Source organism: Humulus lupulus, chromosome 1 (assembly GCF_963169125.1).
Source record: "Humulus lupulus chromosome 1, drHumLupu1.1, whole genome shotgun sequence".
In the NCBI taxonomy this organism is placed as follows: domain Eukaryota; kingdom Viridiplantae; phylum Streptophyta; class Magnoliopsida; order Rosales; family Cannabaceae; genus Humulus; species Humulus lupulus.
In genome coordinates this window covers 83,808,975-83,822,036 of record NC_084793.1, presented here as the reverse complement: position 1 = coordinate 83,822,036, position 13,062 = coordinate 83,808,975, and the positions used below count along the sequence as shown (strand labels likewise).

At 37.7% G+C, this 13,062-nt stretch overlaps 1 protein-coding gene across 1 annotated transcript; it reads right to left on the bottom strand.

The window, feature by feature from the left end:
- Positions 1 to 11,589: 11,589 nt before the first annotated feature.
- LOC133795364 (pectinesterase inhibitor 6) lies at positions 11,590 to 12,651 on the bottom strand. The gene has a single exon (XM_062232817.1). The coding sequence runs from the start codon at positions 12,431 to 12,433 to the stop codon at positions 11,822 to 11,824; it is 612 nt and encodes a 203-aa protein (XP_062088801.1). The 5' UTR covers positions 12,434 to 12,651; the 3' UTR covers positions 11,590 to 11,821.
- Between the last annotated feature and the right edge of the window lie 411 nt (positions 12,652 to 13,062).

Here is a 13,062-nt window from a genome sequence, read left to right as displayed (position 1 = left end):
ATATAGAAATTAAAAAATTTATTTAATAAAATTTTTTACAATTAATAATGATTAATTAAAATTACTACATATCTTATAATAATTTATTTTTTCTGTCCCGGTATGCTTGTGATTGATGGTTGTTAACTACAACCATCAACTACAGGGATATCGGCACAGAAATGATAAGTTTAAAGTATTAACAATAAAATAATGAAATGAATTTTTTTTTAATTTGAATAACATTATTTAATAAAACATCATAAAATAACATAAGATATTATAATATTGCATAAGATTTAAAAAATGATAATAAATTTTTTTGTTATCCATTCCTATTCACATTACTAAAACTCACAGGCTCTTGTAACACTTTAGATGGCGATTGACAAGACTTGGACAACATTGAGAAATCGTGCTTGTCAAGAATATTGGAATGGTCTACAATCTTTTTTGAGGATGGCCTCGGAATATAAGGATTCTGATGGAATAATTAGGTGTCCGTGTGTCAAATGCATAAATAATAGGCTTGAAATTTTACCTGTTGTCGAAGCACATGTATTCGATAGGGGATTTTATCAACGTTATGAGAGGTGGATTTATCATGGGGAAGCGGAACTAGATGTTGTTGATGAGGTAGTTGATGATGATGAAGTTGATGAGATGATTCCCATAGTGGAGGACTTCCTCTTACCGACAACTGAGCAAGTAGACAATAGTGGCGCAAGTCAATATTACGACGAGTTATTTGAGGAGATTGAAGTTGAGTTATATCCTGGATGTGATTGGATTTCTTCCCTTAACTTCTTAGCTAAGCTATTACATTTGAAAGTTAGAGGGAAGATTCCTAACAACATATTCGATGAATTATTGAAGTTGTTAAAGCTTTCCTTTCCGAAGGAAAATAAAATTCCATCAACGTACTACGAGGATAAAAAGAGATTGAAGAAATTAGGGTTGGGATACGAGTTGATTCATGAGTGCCAATATGACTGTTGTTTATTTTACAAAGAGCACGCAAACAAAGAGGAATGTCCAGTTTGCGGAACTAGTCGATGGGTTACTTTTGAAAAAACTAAAGGAAAAAAGGTCCCGCATAAGGTGATGCGTTACTTTCCATTGACACCCCGGTTGAAAAGACTATACAGTCAAGGCTTACAGCGAAGGACATGCTATGGCACCACACTGGGAAATCGAAAGATGATGGAGTGATGCGACACCCGGTGGATGGGACGGCGTGGAAGAACTTTGACGTCAATCATCCTGGTTTTCCAAGTGATCCTAAGAATGTTTGTTTAGGCTTAGCTACTGATGGATTTAATCCATTTGGCAACATGAACCTAGCATACAGCATGTGGCCTGTGGTGTTGGCGAACTATAATCTTCCACCTTGGTTATGTATGAAAGACAACAATTTGATGTTGACCATCCTTATTCCTGGTCCAAAATCACCGGGTAAGGACATAGATGTATTTCTAAGGCCATTGGTGGATGAGTTTAAGGAGTTGTGGGCTAACGGAGTTGTTACAAGAGATAGTACGACCAACACTAGGTTCAAGCTGCGCGCAGCCCTTTTATGGATAGTCAATGATTTTCCAGCTCGAAGTAGTTTTTCTGGATGGAGTGGTCATGGATACAAAGCTTGTCCTACATGTAATGAAGATACATCTTCCATTTGAGTGATCGGTAAGAAATCTTATGTTGGTCACAGAAGATTCTTGCCCAGTACACATCGAATGAGAAGGAACACTGAGTTCGATGGACAAATTGAGAGAAGACGTCCTCCGAAACGATTTACTTGTGAGGAAATATTAGAACAAGTGAACAACCTTCCACTCCAAGTTCCTGGAAAAAACTTGCAGTTTGGAGGTGTGAAACGTAGAAGAGTTGCGGAAGATAGAAATTGGAGGAAAAAAAGCATCTTGTACGAGTTTGATTATTGGAGAACAAACATTTTAAAACATAACATTGATGTCATGCATGTCGAAAAAAATGTGTGTGATAGTCTCCTCGGCACAATCTTGGACAATGATAAGTCTAAGGACACCACTAATGCAAGATATGATTTGAAGAAGATGGGAGTAAGGGAATCATTGTGGATTTATGAAGATGAGAGTGGAAAGTTGATGAAGCCGCATGCTTCTTACGTGTTAACTCCTGCTCAGAGACAACAATTTTGTCAATTTATTAAAGAAGTGAAATTTCCAGATGGCTTTTGTTCAAATTTGAAGAAAAAAGTAATCGAGAATGAAACAAATATCATTGGGTTGAAATCCCACGATTGTCATGTTATAATGCAACAATTATTGTCAGTGGGTGTTCGCAAGTTTCTCCCAAAAGATATATCGACCACCATTTCTAAACTTTGTAGTTTTTTCAGGCAACTATGTTCGAGGACTATAAATGTTACAGATATGGAGGAAGCACAAAAATACCTTGTTATTGTAACGCCCTACTCGGTAGAGCCGTTACTAAGTGAGTTTTTAAAAGAAACTTTGTGCAAGAACTCGCTAACCGAGGTTTTTAAAACCAAACTATGATTAAGTAAAAGTTAAGGCTGTAATCTTTGAAAATGCGTTGTTTCATTGAAAACTTCTAGTATTTAACATCTGGGATCCCAAAATAAGGTTTGAAAGCTATTTGCAACTTAAAATAAGTTTACAGTTGATTAGTTATTAAAATCACAGATTATTACAGCCACTTTTCGTAAACACCCCCAACCAAAGCAGTCGGGCAGGCCAAACATGTACGCGTCGCTTCATGCTCTCCATACTCATGGCTGGTTGACTCAATCCTTGCCCTTTCCTGCAACACAGAGCACCCGTGAGCCGAAGCCCAGCAAGAAAACTCATACAGTTCATAACATATGCAAATTATACAGTTAACATATCAGATAGTCCACAGATAAACAGGTCATCCATCAGACCAAGCAAACACGGCCATGCCGCCCCAGAAGCCTTACCAAAGCTTAGGTTCTCGGTTCTCACCGCAAGGATATCTCATGTATCCGTTGGGTCCTACCTTGACTGTAAGCATCCCATTTGCTAAGTGTTACTTCCGGCCTCGCTGCCGTTCTCGGCCTTTCGCTGTTCTCGGCTCCATTGTCGTTCTCGGCCTTGCCGCTCTCGGCCTTAGCCGTTCATTGCACTATAATCACACATATAATACATTTCGAAATAATCATTCAAACATATAATAATTCGTTTAAGGTTATACATTAGCACATAATACAATCTAGGGCCATGCCCTGCAATAACACTATGGGCCCATGCCCTATTCTCGGGTGCTACAGTTTTCTTACCTGTATCCCGGGCTTTCCGATGCACCAAGGCCACAATCACGGTCCTCTAGCATGAGCCTCTCCGAAATCCTAGTCACAACACACATAAAACACTTTTTAATACTAACTAACCCAAAATCACTTCCCGGGACCAATCACGCACTCTCGGGACCTCTAATTCCTTAAAACAATACATTGGAACCATCCCCCGAGTCCCCGGGAAAAAGCCCTAAAAACCCAAATTTTTGCCTGCCAAAATGTCCTAGGGCCGCCGCGCCCAGCGGCTAGTCCCAAATCCTGATGCAACCTCGCGCCGCGGCGCTCCTACGCGAACCCAGAAATCTGGGTTTTTCCTTTGCATTTTCTCGAGCCAAAACACTCCCAAATCATCCCAAACTCACACCTAAGCCCCAAAACCATATCAAAACCCCAAGTACACCATTCAATCAACCCATAAACATCATAACCCAGCTCAAGAACACAATCACTCTAAAAAATCCACCTCTTAGATTTCTAATTTCAGCAACTCATACAAAACTTAAAAACTCAACTCAAGCTTTAGATTTCTCAAATAAAAACAGAAACAAGCCTTAAATTTGCATAAAAATTCTTACCTCAAGTGGAGAATTCACCCCAAGCTCCCTTGATTCTCCTCCTAAACTCCCACTTCAGCCACTTCTATTCTTCTTCTTCTTCTTCTTGCCCTAGCTTTTCTCCTTCTAGTTTTTCTTCTCTCTATTTTTAACAAAACCAATATATGATCAAGCCTAAACCGTGTACCCCATATAACCCAGCTGCAATTTTTCTAAACTCAAGCCAAATGACCATTCTACCCCTCCATCAAAAACCTATGCTAACTAAACCTCAAGGGCACACTAGTCATTTCTCCTATATTGCAATTCTACCATTTCTTTCACTTAAACTTGCTACTCTCAGCAGTAACTAATGGTTACCCAGGTTACTCAATCACCAATAACCATTAACCGCTAATTCTCTACCTAACCATAAAATTCCCAAAGTACCCCTAGGCTCCTCCCGAGCCGGATATAAAATCCCGTTGTGACTTTTAAGTTAACTTGCTCTCTAGGACCGTCTTGGCACGTGCATCACAATGATATCACCACACTCACGTGGTACAAATCACATAATACAATTATCACATAACGATACAGTTATGCCCAAAATGGCCAAAATTACAATTATGCCCTTCTAACACAATCATGGCCTTCATGCATACTAATACACATAGTCATGCATCTCAAATAGTCAAATAGTCATATAACATGCTTTAAATCACAACCATGCATTTTACTCATTAAAGTCACACATAAATCCTATCATGCCCTCCTGGCACGCTAATCAAGGCCCTTAAGCCTTATTAGCGAATTTGGGTCGTTACAGTTATGATATTGTGCAAGATGGAGTTGATTTTTCCTCCGGCTTTTTTTGATATAATGATTCACTTGGTCTTACATTTGCCTGAAGAAGCAATTTTGGGTGGACTGGTATTTATGAGATGGATGTATCCTTTTGAAAGGTACATGAAAAAATTGAAGAACTACGTGGGAAATAAAGCTCGTCTTGAAGGGTCAATAGCTGAAGGCTATGTCGCTGATGAGGCTATGACATTTTGTTCGATGTATTTCAAAGGGGTTGAAACTAAATTTAATCGTCTTGATCGCAATAAAGATGAGGTTTATGTCCCACGACACCTTACTGTGTTTCAATCTCAATGTCGTCCCCTAACAAAGGGAACTCTCAAGCCTCTCGATCTTGTGACTCGTGAAATGGCTGAATGGTTCATTATTAACAATTCACCCGAAATTCAGGATTACTTAGAGTAAGTTTATTCCCTTGAAAGTGAAATTTATGTTCATTCCAAATTATTTTATCTAATGTAGTCAAAGCATTCAAATTTACAGCAAACACCTAGTAGAGATCAAACTGAAATACCCAGATGGTGATCATAATCTTTTACAGAAGAAAAATTTTCGCCAGTGGTTTCATAAGAAGGTAAAATTGAGATTATTTTTAAACCTTTATTATTGTAATGATATTTTTATCATTCTAATATTGGTTTATTAATTTATTTAGATATATGACTTGCACAAACATGGATCTTTAGAGAATGGTGATGAGTTGCTAGCTTTAGCATCTGGGTCAGATCACTTGGCAACATACTACGAAGGTTGTATAGTTAACGGTGTTCAATTTATCGCTTATGACCGAGATCAAAAGCGCACCACACAAAATAGTGGAGTGTCTGTTGCGGGAACTGAAGGTTTTAACTATTATGGCACGCTTCAAGAAGTACTGGTCTTATCTTTCACTGATGCATATTCAGTTGCATTGTTTAGGTGTAAATGGTTTAACACTGATCCAAGCAAGAAGAAAACAATCACTGAAAATAATATCACCAGTATAAACGTCAGTAGCGAATGGTACAAAGATGAGCCTTATATACTTGCTAGCCAAGCTAAGCAAGTATTCTATCTCGATGATCTACTTAGAGGCCGACACTAGAAAATTGTTGAGGATGTCAATCATCGTCAAATTTGGGACATCAAGGACGATGAAGCTAATGCAGATGTTGATGTTGTACATGACAGAAGCTCATCAAATTTTGTGTTGACTGTGGATCTCGGTCAGTTGGTTATGGAATCTCATGAACCTGCAACATATATTGGCACTATACAAAATTCACCTGCTGATCAATTGGATGAAAATTTCATAAATGACGACTTAGGCGAAGAAGAAGTCGATGAAGAAGATGAATTGCTAGTTGATATTTGTGAAGATGATGTTAATCATGTGTCTCCGATTGATGTTAATTTAATTAATGATGAAAGTGATAGTGATTATTCTACTTAGTTTTTATATTTTTGTAATAAAGACAATTGTTTAAAATATAATATATGAGACTTGTAATCATTTTGTTCATTTCCATTGGTGATATTTGATACTAACTAATCATTTTTGTTCCTTTGTACAATGTCAGCAGATATATCCACCTCTCACGGCGGAGATGGTGGAGGTCTAGACCCGCCAGATCCTAGTAGAGTACCCTCTTCCTGCGAGTCAGGTTAATAATAATTTTCAAATTTTGCTCATAGCTTGAAAGTCAAGCTCAACGAATGTTTAATATATATTAATATTTCAAATTTTGGTTATTCTTGAAAATGTGGATAGCTGAAGTGCCGAGAAGAAAGGGTCGTGGCCTGGCTAATAACATACCACTTGAAATTCGAAGGAGAAATGCCGGGAAACCACTAGATCTTCAGCTTGATCCTAGGACGGACAAAGTGGTTGGCTTGGAGGACCAAGCTTTTGTCCGCGAGATAGGCCTCCAAGTTACCTTGTTGTTGCCAGGACATTACTTGGATTTCGCAGATGTACCTCATCAATTTAAGGAACAAGTCGTACAAAGGATGAATGTACAAATTTAGAAAAAGTCTTGTGGTATAATTTTTTTATTAAAATCATTTACAAACTAAAATAACGTGTTATTTTTAATGTAGCATTTTTATAATGTTGATGGTCATCCAGAACCCGAGAGAGTTATGAAAACTATCTACACATAGATGCGCAAAAGATATTCTGAGAGAAAGAACATCAGCATACTCACTTCAAAAAATATTACTCTAATCCGGAAGATTTGCACAGTGTTTTAGTTGCCCCACCTGACCATTGCTCCAAGGAGAGTTGGAAAGATATTGTTCAGTTGTTTTTTAGCCCAAAATTTATCGCGGGATCCAACCAAAACAAGAAAAATAGAAAAGAAATGAAGTATACATCGACGCAAGGCACAAAATCGATGGCAGCTAAGTGTCACCAATTTGTAAGTAAAAATATTAATTTAATTTAACAAAATTTTACATTCTAACTTCCTGTCTCTAAATTTGTATAGGCGAACCCTGATGAACATGTTATTGATACTTGGAAAGATAGCCATTTGAGAAAATCGACAAAAGTGTTTGTCAATGACACAGTTCGAGAAACTTTTGTGTTATTATTTTCATTAAACTATGTTACTGATGTGTTTCTAACACTTTTTATGAACAGGAAAAAATGATGGAAGAGTTTGAGAGGACACGACTTCAAAGCCAGTCTCAAGGACCGACGGAGGGATCTGAAACTGGATCTGCTGCTGAATCCTCGTCGATCGATCAGTACGAGATTATGAGTAAAGTACTTGGGGAGAGGTCTGACTTTCAAAGAGGAGTAGGTTACAGCAAAGGTAAAGGGGAAAAATCAGCTTCCAGCTCCACAAGTCAAAGTCAATCACAGGCCCAACCTGCTCATACACCTCAGGAAGACATGCCTACTATGGCGGAAATGATGAAGTCAATGCGTGAAGAGATCCAGATGTTGAAATCTCAACAAGGTCCATCTGGTAATCCTCAGCATACCAGTACAGAAACTGAGTCGCGGTTTGAAAGCCTTCTCCAACGATATTTACCATCACAACCTGAAGGTGGTATATCTTCTCAAAGTCTACCTCCCTGGTCGATGCCACAACAACAACAACATTTGTATCCACCTCAACAGAATTATCCAAACATGTATGGACGCTCCTCCCAGTCCCCTCCTTTTTATTACCCCGACATCCCTGCAGGATCTCAGACGTCACATCCTAGGCGTCGTGACTTCGGGGATTCATCGCAGCAACAACATCCACAGCAGATGTATGGCCAATTTGTGAGTTCGTCGCAGCAACAGAGGTATGGTCAGTTTGAGAGTTTTTTGCATCAATCTCCCTCGCCGCGACCACATGCTCGACAATTTAGATCATCTTCGCAACAACACTCTCCACAAGCACCACAGTTTGCTTCACCACCGTTGCCGCGCCCTAATACTAGTGATCAAGATATTGACCTTAATGAATATTTTACACCTAGTTGGCCCGATCAAAACAATAATAATTAGATTATGTTTTTTAATTATATTAAGACAATTGAAATTTTATTATGTTTATTTTATAATTAGTTTATATGTAATTAAAATGAGACAATTGGTATTTTATTAAGTTAATTTTATGATTAATTACAATGTTATTTTTGTTTGATGAATATTAATTGTGTTATTAATTATAATTTATGTTAAATATTATTATTTTTAAATAAGTATTATATGTATATTTATTAAGAAATAAAATAAAATTAATTATTATATTTTAATATTAGTATTTTATTACCTGCGGATTAATAGAGGCGGAACCCGCTGGTAATAAACAAGTCGAACAGGGTTGACAGCGTTACACATTACCGGTGGAGTCCCGCCTCTATAAATCCGCCGGTATTAATACAATACCGGCGGGTGTGTCAGTCGGTCGGTAATTGTGGTAATACCGACCGATTATTACCGGCGGGTTTGTACCGACGGACTTCCGCCGGTAATATGGAATACCGGCGGGATCCTCCGCCAGTAATAGTAATATTTGTTGTAGTGGGTCCACTCGCAGCCCTAGTCAGAGTAGCCCTCATGGCGTTAACCAGCTCCTACAGGGCGGCGATGCTACCCTCATGGGTGTCAATCTTCTGCTGTTGAGTGGCCACCTGGTCATGGAGCATCACCACTTCTGGTGTCTCCTCCGCATCCATTGGATGAGGATATTCCTCCTCATAGTATTCATCATTTCCCCCGTCATCCAAGCTCTAGTCCATGTCGTTGTACTCGACATTTTAGTCGTAGTCCTCCACTGAGGTCGTAGTCCTCCACCGAGTCAGAGTGTTCTTGCGATGGCATGTGACTGGTTTCTCCTCCCTCAGCTGTGACGTGAGGGGCAATATCATCTGGTGCATTCCAATTGTTGACTGCATTTTTCACTGCCAACTTAATCTGTGAGATTAAAGAACAAACAAGGAAAGAACACAAGGTTTTACGTGGCTCAGGCTATAAAAGAGCCCTAGTCCACAAGTCTATATTATTTAGTAAGCTTGAAGCATGTAGTAGCAAGCTTCAATGGTGATTCTCAAGTAGGGTCTATATTGCACTGAGTACAGAGTTTCTCTCTCTAAAAAACCAAACCCTCTATAAAGAGATACCCCAGCCTTATTTATAGAGGTTGGGGTCATTAATGTTAATCATCTCTCATTAATCTCAGGGTATTAATGTTTAGTTATATATAAAGGTTTGCGTTACAATAAAGACTATGGCCCACGCGGATTCTACGCGGCCCATTGCAGAAAGTCACAAACCAACTTTATGGGGAACATATCTGTGACTGTCAGAGTGCGGCGCATGTTTGCCCATGTCAGGCAGCGTTGTGGGAAATTTCGATTGTCGAGTGTACGAACTTGACACCACTAATCGAGGATCACCAAAAGTTATCAAATGATCTTCTCGAGGTCCACACCTGCAGTGATTGACATTTGGCCTCAATTCCAGGCTTGAGGACCGAAGTCCTGGACTTAGAAAATGGCCAAGTGAGAATGGCTCTTTGGGGTGTGACCTTACCTGGAGACATCCTCTCCCCGAGGGAAGTGCTTGCGGCATGGCCTCACTTGGAGGTGTCCATGCTTCGAAAACTGGCTCGGAACGTGGCCTCACTTGGAGACATCCTCGACTGAGAGAAGACCTCAGAGTGTGGACTCACCTGTAGACATCCCTGACTCGGTCGGACTAGACTACATGGAGAAACTAGCACCCTCAGGACTTCATGGCCTGCCGCTAATTACTCCTAATTGTCACGTGTCGGACGACCAAAACACGGACAACACCTATAATTCCAAGTTATCATGAATAGGTTATTAGAAAATTATACTATTTAGTATACTGCATAGTTACTTTTAAAAACTACATTTTCGTTATATTTTTACCATTCATTTAATATATCAATTTGTTACCTTTTTTATATATGATTAAATTTTTTAGTATGCTATTAACGACAATGTGTGAACTACACTTAATTATGTTGATGTAGAAAAAAATTTAACATGCCCTTAATCGATATAATAGTTCTTTTATGTTACCCTAATCGTGACATTTATAAAAGCCTCTTTTCTTAGTAGTACTTGGTTGTATTTCGCTTTATGCCATAGCTGATATTCATTAACTATGACAAGTTTGATTGAAACAAATAACAAATATTTTCATTTTCCTACGCATGTATATAACCTAAGTATTCTTATTCTTATCTCATTGTTATATATTATTGGTTTTGGGTATTAAAGAAAGATAAATTATAGTAAATGCCTAAAATAATGGCATCGGTCCTCATTTTAAATTTTTGAGAGAAGTGATCATTTTACATTGTTGATTATCTAAATTGTCTTTTTCTATCATCTTTTTATTTATTTAGGAGTATATGACTTTAATATAGTGGTATATATATTAGTTTTGTTTAATTAGTTTTTATTTTAAAGTAATATTGATTTTTTAAGTATTTTATGGGTTATTGGTATATTATTTTTCAATTAGTGTATATGTTGTGGTATGGTATATCATTTTTTTTATGATATTTAGTTTCTGTTTTGTTATACATAATAATAGTATATAATTTTGTATCACGGTATATACATGTTAATGGTATTATATAATTTTGTTAGCATAATATATACATTTTTTAGTAATAATTTTGTAAGTTTTGTTGGTATATTATTTCTCAACTCAGTATATATGTATTTTGTGGTATGATATATCGTTCAACAACCTATAAAAATGAAAAAAAAATCAAAATAACTTTAAAATAAAAACTAATATATATATACCATAATATTAAAATATTTAGAATAAAATAATAATTTGTTAATATGTAATATTAAAAAATTGTTTAGGTTATTTTACTACAATATTAAAATCATGAACATTTACTTAATTTCACACACCATTCAGAATCATTTTGCACCAAGCTCCATTAAAAAAACTACATATATTTAGGAGATTTCTGTGGTGCTGCTGTGAAATCAACCCCACTGGTGCACCCCTTTTCGGGTTTGCACCCGATGAACAATTTTCGACGTGAATTTTTTTTTATGACCGTGTATATTGTAGTTATTTAGAGCATCTTACAAATTTTCAGAAATTTACTAATAGAATAGAATGCCGAAAATTAGGTTCAACATGTTATTTTCCACGTGCATAAAAATAATTAGTCACGCGTGCAATAACCAATTTGAACGTAGTTTTCAATACTCTACACTATTCGGAATTTTCTGAAAATTTATAAATACTCTAAATAATTTCAATATACACTGTTATAAAAATATTCACGCCGAAAACTATTCTCAGTGATAAAACCCAAAAAGGGGTGCACTAGTGCAGTTGTTTTTCACAGCAACACCCTATATATTTATGGCCGCATGTTACGTAGTAATTATCAAACACAGGGCTTGCATGATCACAAATCAAACATTTATATATGTATCTATTATTAATTTAACTTTCCAAATCGAAAAAAAAAAACAACCGTTTACATAATGAGTACTTTAACCCACGGACGTACTAATTATATCCTTATTTATTCGTAGAAGGTAGCCAAGTCTTTGGCGCGAGCTTTCTCTACTTATATATAACTGCTAAATTACTTCTTTCCAAATAAGAAGACTTAATAGAGTGGACAGTCTATGGATCAGGGAGGTTGCGCACACCAGTGGCAGCCAGTTTGTTAACAAGAGCCAATGCATTACTCGCAGTATAACTCGTTCTTGACACCTTAGCCCGTATTGGGTTCGCATATCTTCCCCTCTTTAGGCCCTCCAAGCACGTGTCCGCGTCGGTGAGTGCCGCGCTCAGCCAAGTGTTTAGGTCGCCCAACTGTGTCCCGAACGTTCTCTTGCTCAGATTTCTCATCACCCTAAGGGACTGGTGAAGCTCGTCAACGGCGTTCTCGAAGAGCTCCACGCAATCAGACAGCGCAGCTTTGTAGTAATTTCTTCTTCCTGATCTCGTCCCGTTGTTGTTTCGATTGAGCTTCATCAGGTACAGCGCCACGCCTTTGGCCTCGCTGAGGGTCACGGAGACCCCGGCTCTAGCCCAAATAACCGGGCTATCCTTGGCCGCGCTTGAGAATGGCGCCAGAGAGCGGATGCAGAGGCTGCGGTACCTCGTCACACTGCAGGCGTCCCGGACGTACTTGTCGTCACGGCTGTTGTGTGCTGTGGCGAGAATGGCTACTCTAAATATCACGAGCAGGGTTATGACGACCGAATATTGACTGCGAAGTTTTAGTGCCATGGCCACAATATTAGTATATTTGTATATATTGGAAGGAAATTTTGTATTATAGAGATTGTAATTAATTATGGGAATTTGAGGTTGACTAGTACTAGGAGATAATATTTTGGAGGAAGAGATGGCAATTTGAGTATGAATTGGAAGTGTTGGCTTGGAAATTGAGAACCATTTTTGTGATTATAATGAGAGTGTTTATAATAGGGAGTTGTACATTTATATGTTTGGTATGCTCTTATATATAGTTTTAGTGTGGTCTTGTAATTGGAAAAAAAGTAAAGGCTTTATGAGTGGCTTTTTGGCTGAGTTGGAAAGGATATATATTTTTTGGGGAAAATTAGTATTGCTGGTAAATTAGGCAAGAGAATGGTGAGTGCATTAAAGAGGGGAGAGTGGAGAGTGATTAGGATGAAATAGGTTGAGATACACGTGAATGTAGACATGTGAAGTTTCTCGTTAGGAATAGAAGATAATTGAAAAGATATTTCTGGGAACAACATTGCTGGATACTCACTATTTGTGCATACGATCGAGAAAGTAATCAATTTCTAACATGATATTAGTTTTATATAATAGCTAGCATCATATTTTGCTACCATGTTAGGACTGATATATAATGAGGCTTAAGTGGA